Here is a 16684-nt window from a genome sequence, read left to right on the forward strand (position 1 = left end):
CTTCTCTCCCTGTTCAGGTAGCTATTCCCTAAAGGTCTGAGTTGCTTTTGTATGGGCTGCTTACTCCCTGTCCAGCTTCTTAAATCCTCTGGACTTCTTTGGGCATGTAAGCTCCCTTCAGGGTATGAATGAAACACTAATTTCACTGACCCTTTTTGATACTACGGTTGTTGGGCATTTCATTATAGTCAGCTTCTTGCTATGTTTCTCCTGTCTGCTAGTTTGGAAAAGTGGCTGAAGTGTTCTGTATTTCGCAGCTTCACTGTAGCATTTCTTTTTCAGTACAGACAAAACCCCAGCCATGCAGTTCCCAAGGCACAGGCCTTCAGTAAACATCCTAGGTACTATTTATTGGTCCATTTTTTTCTCCAGCTAGGTTAATTTTTAGATCCGTGAAGATTATACATACAACATATATACAATACTAACTTCAGTACTTTCTAATATAAGCTAGAGTGAGTTGGAAAACTCACCTTACAGACATTACTAAAGTTACGTTAGTCATGTTTGACAACTGATTCTCCCTGTTATGTTCACATTACAGGGTAATAGCTTCTTCGGTCAGAAAGCATTTCTCCTGGAGCTGGCAGCAGGCCAGACATTTGTAAGCCCTCGATTTGAAGACAAGAATCATTATTCCAATATTCTTTACTAACAAATGAAAGAACGTGTAGCACTCTTTATCCCTTAGACTTTCAAGTTTTGTAGATGGTTTATGTGCAGAGGACAACAGGAATTTCTAGGGTAAAGCATGGAAGCACTGTGAAAGGCAACCCCCGAGGTTTCCGTGCCTGGAGCACACTTATTTACTCCACCTCACCAGCCTGGCTCACGTTCACGAGCAGGGATAAACACTGAACAGCCCCTCCGGCCCCTCCTTCCCCCCAAATCTCTTCTGTTCTGATGGAGGGGGTGCAGGAGGAGCACCACACCGGCGGCGGCGGCCGCAGGGCCCTCACCGGGCTGCGCCGCCACCGCCGCCATCACAGGCCGCAGGGCGGCGCCCGCCCGCTCCCGCCTTTCCGCCCCGCTCCCGGCATGCCCTGCGCGCCACGGGCTCTCACGGGTGCAGGGGGAGTGGCGAGAGCGGAGCCAATCGCGAGTGCAGGCCTTGCCCGGCGGCCCCGCCTCCTCGCGCGGCCGCGCGGAGCCTTTGAAAAAGTTCTCAGGTGCGCGGGGGCTCTCTCCTCCTCGGGCGGGCGGGTTCGGCCCGGCCCGGCGGGAGACCCCGGAGCCGCGGCGGCGTAGGCCGGTTTGCGGCGGGAGCGAGGTTTCGGGTGCCCGCGGCGATGGGGGGGCCGGGCCGGGCCAGGGCTCCGCCTGTGAGCTTAGCCCCGGGTCCCGGACCGATGGGGCGGGCGGGCGCCTGAGGTACCTGGGCTGGGCGGCGGGAGGGGAGCCCGGTGCCGCCGCGGCGCAGCCGCCTTCAGGTGTTGGGTCCGTAAGTTCATTTTCCTCATCCCGGGTGAAGTGATACCGTCGAGCTGTCGTGCAGCACCCGTGTCACCCGGTGTAAGTCCGTGCCGATAGATGTGTGTACGTTTTCCCCCTCACGGGTGTCCCTATCCGCCTGCCCGGCCCGGTACCACAGAGGGGGCGCAGGCGGCGCTGCTGCCGGCCTCCGCTGTGACCGCTTCAGTCCCAAAACCGGGTCCCAGGGGTTGTGCCTAGGCTTTCGTTCAGCTGCAGCGGGTTGTGATGTATGTGCAAACCCAGAAACCACCGTAGTGCTCGAGGCAGAGCGTGCGGTTGGTGTTCTGAATGGTTATTAATACAGCTAGTAGCTTGAGGGATGCTGAACTCTTCAAACGTTTGATTTTCCTCCTGTCCAAAGAGGATTTTGTAGAGGCGTCAATAAAGTTTCCCTCTTGTGAAGAAGTAGAGGCCCGTGCATCTGCAAAAGTTGTAGCAATTTCACATTATTTAAAATCTTTTTTATTTTGCCTGAACTTTTGGCTGAATAAATACTAGGAGTAGTGCCTAAATAACATGTGTGAAACAGCTATGTGCTTGAACATACGTATAGGTTAGGAAAATGTGTGCTTTAGGTTGTACTGAGCTGAATACCATCCTGTGGAGTTTTGTTCAGTAGAATAGAATAACAAAAAAAAAAAAAAAAGGGGACAAATGTAAATAGCTGAGGGCTAAGGGGAGAAGGGTTTGTAGTAGCAGTGTAATCTTACCTGCTAAGTAAAATAGTCTTAAGGCGTATCTGAAATAATCAGATACTCTTTAAGCAGCAATCTTGGTAAATACAATTTGTGTAAGTGACTGAATATACCACAATTGTTGCTGCCTTGGTCCAATGGTATTTTTGTTCACTTTTAGAACAAAATAATATTTATGTTGTAGTTCGTGTCTTCATGTGGTTAGCTTTGGCCTCTGGTTTCCTTTAGACTGTTGGCTAAATTAAATATCTCTTTGTTAACTGTGGTTTTTTCATAAATTGTTACATATGAATGTTATGAGATGGGTTTGACTAGCTTGACCATCTTGAGTCTTGCATGCTAAAGTATGTTTCCAGCCCTTTAGTCTTTCTGGTGTCTCCTTTCCGGGTCCTTCCTGTTCTTTCAACATTTGTCACAAATCCTGGGTCACCGGAACTGGGTGTTGTGTTCTAGCAGTGTATCTTCTAGGGCTAAATACTTACTGTGATTACTATTTGTGTTTAGGCATCCAAAGTTAACCTTATTTCTTTCCAGTGCAATATAGCATGAGGAGTTCTTGTTCAGTTCACCACTGAGTAATTTCCAACTTTCTATGTCCCAGAAACATCTGCCCTATAAACATTGCCTGACTCTTCTGTTCTTACTGGCATGATCTCATGCGTGGTCAAGTATGAGGAGATATAACTTAACATAACTGCTTTCAGAGTGGTAATATAATTTAATGTGACATAGACTTACATGCACACACACGTGTGCACACGCTTTCCTGTTCTTTAGCAAGCAGTGAGTGTAGTTGTCCACATAGTCATATTCCAAGCATCTTTCAAAAATTTTTTTCTTTTTTTTTCCCCCTGTAGATTGGGGAGCATGGCTGCTAAGAAACTAAGAAGAGCAAGGTTGTCTCAGGAGCTGTGTGAAAGGCTGAGTCGCCATCAGATCACTACCTGTCAGGTGAAAGAAAGAGTTATTTTATGTTTGGGGGGGGTGATTTTTGGGGGTGGTTTTTTGTTTTTTTTTTGGAGGGGTGGGTGGGGCTTGTTTTTTAATGCATGTACTATTTATTTTTTTGTAGTTTTAATTTACAGGGAGCTTTATAGAAAGTAGGGGACATTTCAAGCTCCATCTGGCCTGCTGCCTTCTAAAAATATAGCTTTAAAATGATAGATGCCTAACTAAAACATTTAAACTTGTATGTACTTACTACCTTCACTTCTAAACATCCTGAGGATGCTTTATTTTAGCAGGGTTGTGCAGCTACTATTTTATGGAGTAAGACATCCATTTGTGAACAGTTCACAAAAACACACATATACTACATAACCTAGTGTGTGAATCTGCTGTGATGTTACACTATGAGTTATAAGTTGATTCAGTAGTACGTTCTGAAGTTGTTAAGAATGCTCACCTAAAGAGAGCCAAGAGTCCCTATATATTTCAACTATGCATCATAGTTACAGGATCTAGGCCTAGGACTGTGGTCTAGAAGACATGATGTATTTTGAGTGTTTTTCAGGTAGATAGAGACTTTTGTGGGCAAAAAGGTGTTACCTTGTTGCAATTCCACCACACAGTTCTTGAATGTTTGGTCCCTTGACTCCATGTCCTTTAAAATATGAATACAATTTATTTTAATACACTAGTATCAGAGAAAGGTAGGAGAGATACAGCATAATAGTGTATAACATGGCACAGTTGGTAAACCTGTGGAGTGTGTACTAGTTGTGTATAAATTGCATCAGTTTAGTCCTCAGTCCTGATTTCTAGGTTGAACTCTCTGAACTATTCTATCATCTTCCAGGACTTTTTATGTCTTTCCCTCTTGGAGCTAATGAAAGTAACGGGACAGAGCTACTATGATGTGCAGAAACTTCTTTGTAGAGTCAGCCGAGCTTGTGCTCCCAAAATGCAGACAGTAAGTATGCTTGCGTTGATTCTGTTTTTGATACAGTATCTGGGAAAAAGCTAAACAGTGTCACTCATCTTTTTACCTGGGAGGTTTGTGATGTCTTAGTTTGCACAATGAAATAATACTTTTATTTTTAAATTTAGATCTCTGAGGCACTTTAGTTCGATGCAGTGACTTTTATTAGGCATTATAGCCTCAAGAGATTGTTCAGGCTTGCAGGATCAGTTCTGAGTGCAGCAGGGAAATATGGCATTTTCTCTTGCAATCCAGTATATAAAAATTGCTTCTAGTTTGGACCCTGCAAGTAAAAAAAAAAAAAAAAGGCATTGTTTAATACAAGCAAAGAATAAGAATTTCAGTGTAAATTGGTTTTAGATATAAAATTGGTGCCAAAAAGTGAAGTAGTCCTGAAAATAACTTCTTGAGGACTTTTCCATCCATGAAAATGAGCTGTAGTGTGCTTAGGCTACAGGTAGCCAAACTGGGGAGAGTGCAAGAAGCACAGATCTTAGCAGATCTTAGCTGCAATGCAGTGGCTGGATTTTGTCTTCTTTTTTGAATTCAGGTGAAAAGATGTCAAAAATGATGTATTTTTAGAACAGAGAGGACATGGACAGTTCTGACCTGTGTAAATGCAGCCTGCATTTTTTTCCTGAAAAAAATAAGCCATGTCAAAGGTTATTATGCGGAATTGGCATAGTAATTGTAGCAGTAACTCTGTGAAACTTTAAATTCACAAACATACTGCGTTAAAGTTAGTGATATGTAGAATTAATATGACTTACACCAAATGGATTAAAAGCTAGCTAGTTACTAGTTTTCCATCAATAACTATTAATAATCAATAAATTGAAGAGAGGTGGAAGTTTTAAGTAGAGTTCTAGCATTTGCTTTTGCCTGTCATCCACACATCACTATTCAATCAAATTTCTTTGCTGAGAAGCATGGCAGATACTGAAGTTTGTCAGACAGCTGTTGTCAAGGTCTGTTAATACAGAGCCAGCTGATGGATGACCAGCTATGTAAGTACATACAATACAGAGCTGTACCTCTAGAAACAGAGGAAGTTACAATTTTTAAGGGGTGTGGACTGAACCTTTGGAAGCACAGGATTTCAAATGGACTTCGGGTCAGAGTGACTGTTGTACATCATGACTGATGTAGCAAGAAGGTTTGACAGTATCTTTGAGTAAAAAAATAAACATATTGGATAATAGGAGTTATTTATAAGGGGAAAATACTGTCCAGATACAACATTAGAAGCACTGGCAGCAAAACTTGAGAGTATGCCAAGATATACAGTAAAATTCTAACTTCTGGAAAACTTGCCTTGCAGTATGAAGTACAGAGTGAAGCCTACTGAGTTCATCAGAGAGGAAGTTGGTTAAGGGGTGACTTGATCATATTATATGCTGATTAGAAAAGGATAATTATATTAGAGGTCTCTAGAGTCTAACTGAACAAAAAGCTGAACAAGATCCAGTGGCTGGAAGATAAATTACAAAATAAATCCCTGAAATTGGAAGTAATAAGAAAATCTTTAGAAACGAACATAAGTTACTATTGGAAAAGGTTGTCTAAAGATGTGGTAATTTTTCATGCACTTGGACTCCTGATTCAACGATTTAATTTTTTTTTTGTTTTAACTGAAAAGCAGTCTGGTTCAACCCTAATTTTGTGGGTTAAATACAGAAATTACTGGGTAAAATTTCAGAGTCCATGTTAGGCAGGAAGGCTAGACTAGAATATTGTTTCCATGGTCTACAGGGTTTGTTTCCAGTCTACAGGGTTCAAGTCCTGTCAGAGGTTAAACTAGAAATGATTAAATTAAAATATGTTGCAAATCCTTCTTCATCAGTACATGTATTCACTCTTAAAGTAAAATCGAGTGTAAACTCTCATCCCATTTGAGTGAGGTAAAATTAATTGTTTTTTGTAGTGGCCTGTTCTGTGTCTTGAAAGCTATTTTTTATATATTTCTCCTCAATAGAACAGAAGAACAGTGAAGGTCTGAGTGAATTTCAGATATTATTCTAATAAGCTACCTGTTATAACATAGGGAAGAACTGTAGCATAAAAAAGGAGGGTACAAGCTATCTTATCTTAGCCTGCTCATAGAACTAGCTGGATTTTTTTCTGATCTTCGCTTTTTCTGAAGTGAATTTTCTGAACTTCAGGAAAAAATGCTCACTTGTTGGCCCAACAAGCATAGACTAAAACATCTAGCATTCAATGGTGTGGTTATTTACTTAGTTATCAATGATTCCAGTGGAAGTGCTTCCGTATTACCAGCAGACTGTCTTAACACTGGGATAAATCTGCTGCCTGCATTTCTCTCGGGCATAGAGAAATTAGGTTTTCTGGAGTGGTCAGTCGTGGAAGGTTATGGTGGTATGCTGTGACAGGGCTTCAAGAATCCCTGTTGTTGGGCCAGGAGTCTGAAACTTCTGGGAACCCTTAACTATTACTAGAGCAACAACCTTTAGATCCTGGACTTTTCCTTTAAAAATCAAGCTTCTGATGATCAGGATACTTAGTGGTTGAGGAATGTGTCAGTTTTAGCAGAGTACTGCAAGGTGTAAGCAAGACCTGTTTCTTTTGGAAACGTCATAATTTGGTGTTTCCAGATCAGCATTTCCATTTTGTTGTTTCTTCTCTGTCTGGTTTAAATTGATTCCCCAAATGAAAATAGTTCTTATGAACTAGAATTCTGATCTTGGGCCAGTTCCTCTAGTCAGTAAACTATTTTCAGTTCTGTATCTGTCCTATCTTCTTGACGAGTCTTCCTCACAAAAGTGGAAAATTATGAACGGCTACAAGATCAGCCTAGGCTTGTTCAAAGACTTGAGAATCTTTAGCGAACTTTTTCTTCAACCCACGTGGTTTCAAATTGGTAACGAATGTTGGCCAGGGAGTTCTTGGTTTTAGGTTTTATGTGAGTGTTCTGCATTGGTCACTAACCATCCACATGGTGTTTACTTATGTAAAAGTTGGAGGTTTATGTGTTGAAAGCAAGCCTTGTTGAATAGGAGCGGAGAAAACCTTTGACACATCATTGTTAAAGGCTTATTATTTAATATTGTGGTGAGGGAAATACAACAAACTTTTAAATTTACTCTGTGAGCTATAAATGAGAGATAAATGCAAGGAAGGGTGATGAGCTAAGAGAGGACTATAGCTGAAGATAGGAATAGTTTGCTCATTGGCGAGTGTTAAGTCATTCCAGGTTGATGAAAGCAAATGCGAGATGTTCGCCATTTCCATTAAAAACAAAAGCATTTTCTGGTTTGTTTATTTCTTTTGCTTTTTTCCCTCCTTTCGTAGGCTTATGAAATGAAACTGAGGAAGTCTGTCAATCCCTCTTCAGCCTTTTTATCCACCACGCTGCATAGTTTGGATAAAGTCTTGCAGGGTGGAGTGCCCTGTGGATCCCTCACAGAGGTAACTTGTTTAATATATTTTACTGCAGTTGCACATCACACCTAGAAGTCAAAAGTCACAGATAGGTTGGACTGTCTTGTGTCAGGTGCTTTAAACACAAAATGCACAAAAATTTTAGATGACAAGTGCTTTTTTTTTTCATTGCTAGAGGCTGCACTATTTTTTTTTGGTGGTGCATTTTTTTTTTCCCCAGCATGTCAGGTAAGTGAGAAAATGAAGGAATTAAAGGATTTGGTGACCCTATTTTCCTTTAAAAAAGCGATTTTTTAAATTTTTTTTTTTCCCCAGGAAATCTGGGAGAATTGTTGGCTGGATTTTACAGTGGGAAAGTTGCAGTGTGGTTTTTTGGTCAGAGCACAAGGTGCTGAATCAGGAGAGTGTCCTTTTAATACTCACTATAACTTTACCAAGTCATTAATTTTTATGAAGGTACAATAAGCAATTAGGACAAGTGTGAAGCACATAGGTATGAGAATGACTTTACAGAGCTTTTACATATGAATGTGACTAACTTACGCAATAAATATGTAATGCCTTCTTTTTAAAAAAAGACTAATTAAGGCATGTATTATATGTGCATACATTGCAGTGCTACAAGTTGCGTATCTGTCTGTAACCTGAAGACCAGGTAGAATGGCTCTGGAGCGCTGATAGACTTTTGCCATGTTCTTGGCATTGCTCTAGAGGGAGTTCTGGGAAAAGCAGTGGCTGACATGGTGGGAGTTTTACTGGAGTTTAGCTAACCTTTGAGTTCTAAGTTTTGGTTTGGGTTGGGTTTTTTTTGTTTGTGTTTTTTTTTTTTTTGAAAGTAAATTCCGTAAGCAGTGTATCTCAAAACAGGGATGTCAAATATCATTTTCCTGTGATGGTATAAAATAATGTTTTTCAGGAAGCAAATGCTTAACTTTCCAGAGCTATCTGTTTTGTAATACTCAGTGTGGTTAATTATCACAATACTAAATTTTTAATTTTTTTTTCAGTGTTTCCTTAATATATTTGTCTCTTTAGATACGAGAAAATCTGGGAAACTGTTGCTAAACTCTATTTTAAGCATGGTCATACTCCATATGTATCAATGTATTTAAAGGTCGTTGGGTGAAATGAATACATTCAAAGATAGGCTGAACTTCTGTCTGATTGTAAATGAAGAGCACTGTGCTGGGAAAGGTGCTGCACTTTAAGTTTGGTTCTGAAAAAAACTTTTGAATGTTTAGTTTTTTGTTTTTTAACATATTTTGGTTAAAAATACAAACCTGCCTAATGCAGTTATCTTCAATAGGTGATCTCACCAAGGGACTGAGATATTGAAGTCTGTACAAGGCATCTAGTGGATGAGATCAGAACTGCAAGCACTACATCCTACCACCAGTAGCTTGGTCTTGGTTGCACCCTTGTGCCAGATTGACAATACTGATGCATAATAACTGTTTAATCAGAAATATTATAGAGAGAACTAGGTAGACCCCAGAAATTAGATGACTAATTTAAGAGATTAGAGGTGTTTTTTATGTGCCTTTTAGGTACTAAATGTGGAAAGCGATTAGGGCATGTGTTAGGGGTTTCTCAACACATAAAGGCAGAGAACAATTAACTATGCAGTAACTGAGTTTCTCATTTAAAGCCTGTTCTGGAGATTTTTAAAAGCATTTTTGCAAGACTTATGAGACCTGAAGTAGTTTCAAAGATTGGCAGCACTGCAAGTGTTCTTCAATATGATTGTTAGATGAAATTTTAGTAGAATGCTGTCAAGTGTCTGCTGCTTTGATGCTGTACTGCAGCTTGTGAACACTTTCAGGTCATGTTCTTTTTGGATTCGCATGACTTTGGAATTTAATAATTTTAATTTGCTCTTTTGCAACTTACTGGGCCATAGCTGACCAGCAGATTGCCCTTTGGTATTTTTATTATTAGGCAAATATTCTAAGTTTGAGAGAAGTTCTCTTCAAAAGTATGTTGTGTGCAGCATTTACTTCCTGACTGGTATGGCTAAATCGTCTGCCTGTTACTTTACCCAGCAGTGAGGGTGCTTGGAAACTTGGAATTTGAGTACATGAGCCACAGGGTTAAGACTTGTGGTGGTATCTTATACAGACAACGCTTCTTGCTTTTTGAGTGCCAGAGGGATTTAATTTGCATTACACTGTCTCGGACCACTTTTTCCCAAACCACTATTAGGTTTTAAGTTGGAAATTAAATCATAGCAGAAATTTTGTGGTCAGATGTCAGAACTTTTGGCCAACTCCTCTGAGGAAAAATTAAAGTAATGACTTTGTGAATATTGAAGAGTTTAATCCCCTGGTAGCTGAAGAAGAATTAGCTCCTTGTGACTTCATCCAGACCCTATAGATGTGCCAGAGAAAATATATAGCTTATTGAAAAATAAAAGTATATTTTATTAGGCAGAGAAAAATTAAAAACTGTTGTAGTCTTTACATTTCTCTCTGGGTGGACTTGATTTTTTTTTTTCAGAGCAAATTTAGAGTAAAACAAACTAAGCAAACTTTTTGCAGACTTTTGATTTAAATTACACTAGAGGAATTTTAGAGTTTCGTTAACTAAGATTGTATTGTTCAAAACACTTGCTGAACTAGTGGTAACTACAATAAAATGTGGTAGTTCTTTAAAATTGTTCACTGTGGATTATTTAAAATCCCATTTTAATGCCCTTTAAAGGAATGCTGATAGAAGATGAAGTATTGTTGTCTTTGGGAATAGAAATTCTCTCTTGCTCCATTGGCTTACTTCCTTGTACTAGCTCATACTGCAAGATTCCCTGTCTTTCTCTGATATGATGCTCATATCCTCAGACATTTTTAAGCATCTCTGCTGAATTAGCTCCTGCATCAGCCACTGAAATAAATGTTGATTCCAGTGCACCTCCCAGGCAAGGCTGAAACTACAAATGTTTTTATGAGGTGTCCTCACAGTTGTCCGAATGTTTTAATTTAACAGCTGGATTGATGCCCTCCCCTCATTCATTTCAAGTGTTCTTTTTAACTAGAAACAGCTGGTGAGATTCCTTGGCTATCACAGTCTAAGGAACATGTATTGCCTCTGCAATTTTTGCATATGCTTTGGGTTTGTATTAAAATGTGGCAGCTATTGTTGATACGACATTTTGTAATTTAAGTACACTGGATGGAGGGCAGGTAATTGCATAAATATGACTAATTTGTGAACTGGAATTCACTAAATGCGGTATGTGCTTCTAAACAAAAACAATTTAATGCTTCTCTGGCATTAAATCTTCAAGTAGATTCACTGATATGGCTTGGTTTTCAGTCTTTGTTTAAAGGCAAAAGTGATTAAAGGCATATTAACCAACTGTTAACAGCAGCTAATGTGTAACTGTAGCTAATGCAGTCCCTCAGTGTTTCCCTGTAAATGTTCTGTGCTTCAAGTTATGCAGCTGCTGCTTAAAACAAAACCATAGCAATATTTTAGTATCTTGTGGTGAAAGGGTGTTTGTACTTAAAAACAAACTATTGTGCATTTAGGCTCAAAAATCAGTTTGATTTTTCAATCTGTTGTAAGGTTTCTTTTTTAATTTAAAACAACAGCTCTGTATTTAAGCCTTTGTTTTGGCAGTACTAGGTGTTTTGAGGAGGTATGCTTCATTTTGCGGTTTAACTTTCCTGGAGAGTCTTACTTTTATCTTGCATTATTATTTAGTCCCTACTAGCATCAGAATGAACCCACCACTCTCTGCTTTTACTGCCTAAAGTCACTTCAAGTTTGTATTTGCTGTTTTTAAGCCCTCTTATGTTTAAGATATCATCATCTCCCTTCCCAGAAGCAGTGACAATGTAATACTGTATTTATAGATCCACTGTAGTGGTAATGAACATATGATTATCTGAACACAGAGCCCAGCATTCATTTACAATCTCTGCAAGATCTGCAGTGGATGAAAACCAGCATACTGCCATCTCTAGTAGAAAAATCTTGCTCTCAGAAACTGGGGAATCTCATCAAACAGTGTATTCTTTTGATCCTTGTGGTTTTTCTTTTGGATCAAAATCATACTGGAGCCATTTCACACAAGTTGTGTGCTCTTTTTGAATACTACTTAACTGCAGTAGGCTTTCAGTAAGTGCAGGTGAAAGCTTAAAATTGGCAAGCTGGTCTGAATCATTAAATGGTGTTCATGTTGAGATATGGTAATAGGGAGTTAACACCAATGACAAAACACATGCTGCATAGCAGAGTGTAGTCTCTGGGGCAGATAAAATCTGTTTTATGTATATATGTGGCTCATATTGAACATTCAGTCTGTATGGGATATAAGCAATTATCCTTGTGATTTCTAAGGGAGACCTGGTTGTAACCAAGGTAATGATGATTCCTAAGCAGTCATTTACAGGTGTGAACTCATTAGCTCTGGACTTTGTTTTCAGCTCTAAAGGGCATTGATGTCATGTGAATGTCAACTGTGAATTTTTAAATTCTGCTCTATTTTAGAAGGTAGCACAGAGAGGGAGATGGAAGAGAACTAGGTGTGGCTCTAGGGAAGATCTTCTAAGAGGAGGGGGAGAATAGGGGACCTCAAATACGGGAGGTAATAAAGGATGTCAAAAGAATAAAAGTACAAGCATAATGCTGTGTCTGAAGAAGAACTGTTTATTCTTCAGTGGATGAGTTTGCATGGCACAGGTCCAAGAATAACTGCAAGTTGCTCTTTGTGGGCTGCGTTCTATCTTTTTTGTGGCTGTCTCCTCCTTTGGTAACTGGAAGAACAGAATTTGCGGAGTTTGGGCTGATGGGTCTTCGTTAAAAGTAGAATTAGGGTGAAATGCATGTGACATCTCTTGTTTATGTTACTCATCTTTTTTCTTCCAGATAACTAGCCCACCAGGTTGTGGCAAAACTCAATTTTGTATTATGGTGAGTGTTCTGGCTACACTGCCTGTAAGCATGGGAGGACTAGATGGGGCAGTTATATATGTTGACACAGAGTCTGCATTCAGTGCTGAAAGGTAAGATGCAAAATTCTAAAATACACACTTGCAACTTCTTTAGCACCTTTTATCTTGGAGCCTTCAATTATTTTCTGAACAATAATTAAGCATTTATAAAGTAAACACCTATGGTGGTTATTAAACATTCATCTGATATATGCAGTTATTCCATAGATGATGAAATTAATTTAATAGAATGGTTTGCTCATCTTCCTAATTTGTATGATGTTGCAGATTCCAATTGTGGCATGATGAGGTGGATGGCGCACTCTCTAATTCATAAATGGTCTTAAAAGTCCTGTACCTGCAATCTTTCTTTGCAGTTTAGTTTGTTGATTTATCAGGAAGGTTTTGAGCATGTAAAGGCCCAGCATTTTGAGTACAAAGGAAATGAAGGTTTTTCTGTGAACAGTAGGACTGACACAGCCAGTTTTCCTTCAGATTTCTGCCTGTTTCTGCTGAGTGGGGCCTCCTCGCTGCAGTACTATATTCTCTTACCTCTATAACATCTTTTGTTCTTCTAGTATCTCCTGCTTTGCCCATGTGACAGAAACTGCTCAGCTGTGTACTTACAGTATCTTCTAACTGCTGAATAGACAGGAGGCACTATATACTGTATCTGCTTGAGAGTTACAGATGTGTGCATGTGTTGGTTACCACTCTTCCCATGTTAACTAACTGTTGAAATAATTCTGCAGTATTTCATTAAAGGTAGCTGTAATTTACTTTACTTAGCTACCAACTTTTCTAAACCATGAGGATTTGATGTTTTTGAGATGTCTATTCCTTTCTCACTGTTTGGAATTAGTGAGTTCAAAAGTTAAGGGTCTGGGGAGGACAAGTAGCACAGTAGTCTCATCCTTGTTTGTGTAGAAAAATGGGCAGAAAAATGTTCATTGAAATAATTTGTATATTTCAGATGACTTGGTAGTTATACCCATGGCCTGAATCTGGAGTATCAAAGCAAATGTATTTGCATTGTTTAATCATTTGAAGTTATCATGGATGAGAAGGTGGGGTTTCTAACCCTTTTTTTGTCAAGTTAATTTAACAAAAGTTTGAAATACTTTAAACTGGAAGTGGAATATATCAAAGAAAAGCTTCAAGCAATGGCTCTGCCAAGTATGGTGCTCCCTTCTTATATACCACTTAATTTTTATTTCAGGTCCCTGAAACGTAGGTAGTAAAAAAGGGTAGGACCTAATGGGTGAGTTAAGACTTGTTGCTTAGAAGCAAATGCTAAGGAAAACAGGTGAACGTGAAAATGGAACTGCTGAAAATAGAGTAGGATGTAGAAGGGAAATGTGGTAAAAATAGCATTATTACTAAGGATGAGACTATGTATTGAATCATATTTAGTATTGCTCAGTTGGAAATGATAGCTAAACACAATTTCAGCAGACAAGCTGTATCTTACACTTTGTGTTGCAACCTCTAAGGAGCAGCACCAGCAGAGTGAGGGAAGTGCTTATCCCCTCCCACTTGGTACCTGTTAGACTACATCTAGATCCTGTGTCCAGCTGTGGGCTCTAGGTATGAGAAAGACATGACAAACTGCAGGGAGTTCAGCAGGGGACTACCAAGATGGTCGAGGGCTGGAGCACCTGCCCTTTGTGGAGAGGCTGAGGGCTTGCTCAGATTAGAGAAGAGAAGGCAAGGCTTTGGGGGGATCTAACAGCAGCCTTCCCCTACCAATGAGGAGGCCATCAAGAAGATGCCGCAGTGGTGCATGGTAGGGAGACAGCAGGCATACATTGAAATCCATTTCTGTCCTGATATATGGAGAAGTTTTTTCACCGTAAGGACAGTCAGGAATTGGAAAAGGTTGCCCAAACAGGTTGTGCTACCTCCATCCTTGGAGGCTTCCAAAATATAACTAGATAAAGCCTCAAATAACTTGTTCAGACTTCATAGCTGACACTACTTTGAACAGGATGTTGGCCTGGAGATCTCATGAGTTCTCTTTCTAACCTGATTTTTTTTATGATTATATAATCCTGTATTATTAATAGATGGCAAGTAGAAAAGATTTTGGTTTTGTTGTTGTTCTAAACACTTCAGATAAGTGGGCAAATACTCATTTAATAGCAATGTATTTTAAAGGGGTTAATGGATACTTTTAGCTGGCACTATTTTTATTTAAAGCTCAGAAGTTTCTACAGAAAGCCTGAGAAGAGTGTTTGTATCCCTGCTGCCTTTTAGGGCTGAGAGCTGCTGAATTGTAGCTGTCATACTGGCTGTAATGCTGTGCTGCTTCTAGAAAGGTACTGCATAAAGCTGGCTAATTTATTTCTTTTGCTGAAAGGCACTTCTCTTTTGTCATTTTGCCTGGCAGGTCTTGCTTCAGGGCAGGGAGCATTTTGCTTCCACAAACTTTCATAATCTTATTAATTATTCTCTAACATCACAGTTTAGTTCAATCTAATAGCAATGCTGAGAAGAGTGATCAGAATTGAGGCTGGTCTTCTAAGATATGCCACTGCCTTTTGTAATGTATATATTTTTCTCTTGTGTAAAAGAAAGCTGTAACAGTGCAGATGGTATCCATCATTAAGCTTTGTCAGAACATGGACACTAGGACAGGTAGATGGAATGGCTGTAGTCAGTCTGAAAATCAAAATTGTCGTTGTCAGTTTTGTAGCAATTCAACTCTAGCCAGCTATTAACTGAAAATATACCAGACTTATATAGAAAGTCTGAAAATGATTTGTTTGGTTTGCTTTTCTCTCTAGCAATACTTATTGCTTGTGAAAAACACTAGATGCAAATTTCTGTGAAGCAAAGCTGAGAACAAATGGATTTTCCACCCCATGGGCCTCTGCCCTGATTGCATGTTCTGTGCAGTTTTTGGTCTCACCATGACAAACAGGATTTAGATCTTAAAGAACTTTGAACCTCCATGGAGGTCTGTGAATAGTACTGCAATCTTAGCAAGATTTTGGCATGTCATTTTAAGTCAGTCTGTGTGATGATGTTTGTGATGATGTTCTTTGTGATATACATGTCCATTAGGAAGCATACTGAATCTCATTTCATGCAGACCATTGAATGACAGATCACTGTTGCCCAAATGGTCTGCATGATTAATTGTGCAAATGGAAAGACAAGATTGTGTCCTTGGAAGTTCTGCAGGGCAAGTTTAGATGTAATAAGTAATGTATCTAATGAATAAGATTCAGGCTATTGTAATGAAATTGCTTGCTCAGGATAGGTATATCAACATTCAAGCTTAGTGTTTCTGTTTTTAAACCAAATAAAACTGATTTAAAAGAATTTTTCTAAAATAGCTTTAACATTTTGGGTTTTAATGAAAGGGGCCTAAATAAAAAACATCAAGATAACCAGTAAGTTGTGCCCACATGTATCATCCACTAGATGCCACTCTTCTCAAGCTATAGGCAGCGGAATATGTCTGCTTAAAATACAAACAATTAAAGTATTTTCTGTTATTAAAAAATAAAATCTTCACTGTGGAAAAAATTGATGGTGCTCAGGTTGTAACTGTGAGCTTCTAAGTTAAATTCTTGGATCATCTGTTTAAGGACCTAGATAAAATTTCCTTGTGTTCAGAGGGGTGGAACTTCTTTCCACTGACTTCTGAAGAGTTTGCAGGCAGTCAGCATTTCTAAAACGTATACCATTTAGTGTCCTCAATGATTTTATGTGTAAAATCTCATTTAACTGAAAATGTTGGCCTGTCATCAGGTCATTGTTTAGTTTTACATCTGTGCAAGAGTCTTTTTCAAAGCATAGTTTCTGAATATAAAAGTATTTTGACAACAATTAATAAATATCCAACTTCCTCTGACTTCTTTTGGTGTTATCACCAGTTATCTGATACGCTTCCTTAGTCTCCTGTGATAATAAACAGTGGTATGCTAATTCAAGGTTTTGAAGGGTCATGAATTTGCTAATAAGGTAATGGAGAACACTTAATCATGGAATCCCACATTCAGTTCTATCAGTGAAGCACCCACTTAAACTGTTCAGTCATTTCATTATATCAAGTCATGCCAGTTGTACTTGTGCTATCTGAATGAATGGATGTTCAGTTGTAGCTACCTGGCAGCTGAAGCCTCAGTCACTTTGTGACACATTGCTGTCTGTTTGTTTTTTTCTTCTCTGTTCTAAAAACTATATTTTCTTGAGATTTTATAAGCCCTTTTTACAAAGAGGTAACTGGCACAATGGAAATGGTTTCAGTGAAAAAG

General features: G+C 39.2%; 1 protein-coding gene across 9 annotated transcripts in view; it reads left to right on the top strand.

The window, feature by feature from the left end:
* Positions 1–1078: 1078 nt before the first annotated feature.
* RAD51B (RAD51 paralog B) overlaps positions 1079–16684 on the top strand; it is a 457119-nt gene continuing 441513 nt past the window's right edge. For all 9 annotated transcript variants that reach the window (XM_075030457.1, XM_075030458.1, XM_075030459.1 and 6 more), the window contains exons 1-5: positions 1079–1169; positions 3026–3119; positions 3967–4080; positions 7399–7515; positions 12355–12491. In XM_075030457.1, the coding sequence (XP_074886558.1) occupies positions 3036–3119; positions 3967–4080; positions 7399–7515; positions 12355–12491 (452 nt within the window). In that variant the 5' untranslated portion in view covers positions 1079–1169; positions 3026–3035. The remainder of the gene's footprint in view (positions 1170–3025; positions 3120–3966; positions 4081–7398; positions 7516–12354; positions 12492–16684) is intronic.

This window comes from Buteo buteo, chromosome 6 (assembly GCF_964188355.1).
Source record: "Buteo buteo chromosome 6, bButBut1.hap1.1, whole genome shotgun sequence".
Classification (NCBI taxonomy): domain Eukaryota; kingdom Metazoa; phylum Chordata; class Aves; order Accipitriformes; family Accipitridae; genus Buteo; species Buteo buteo.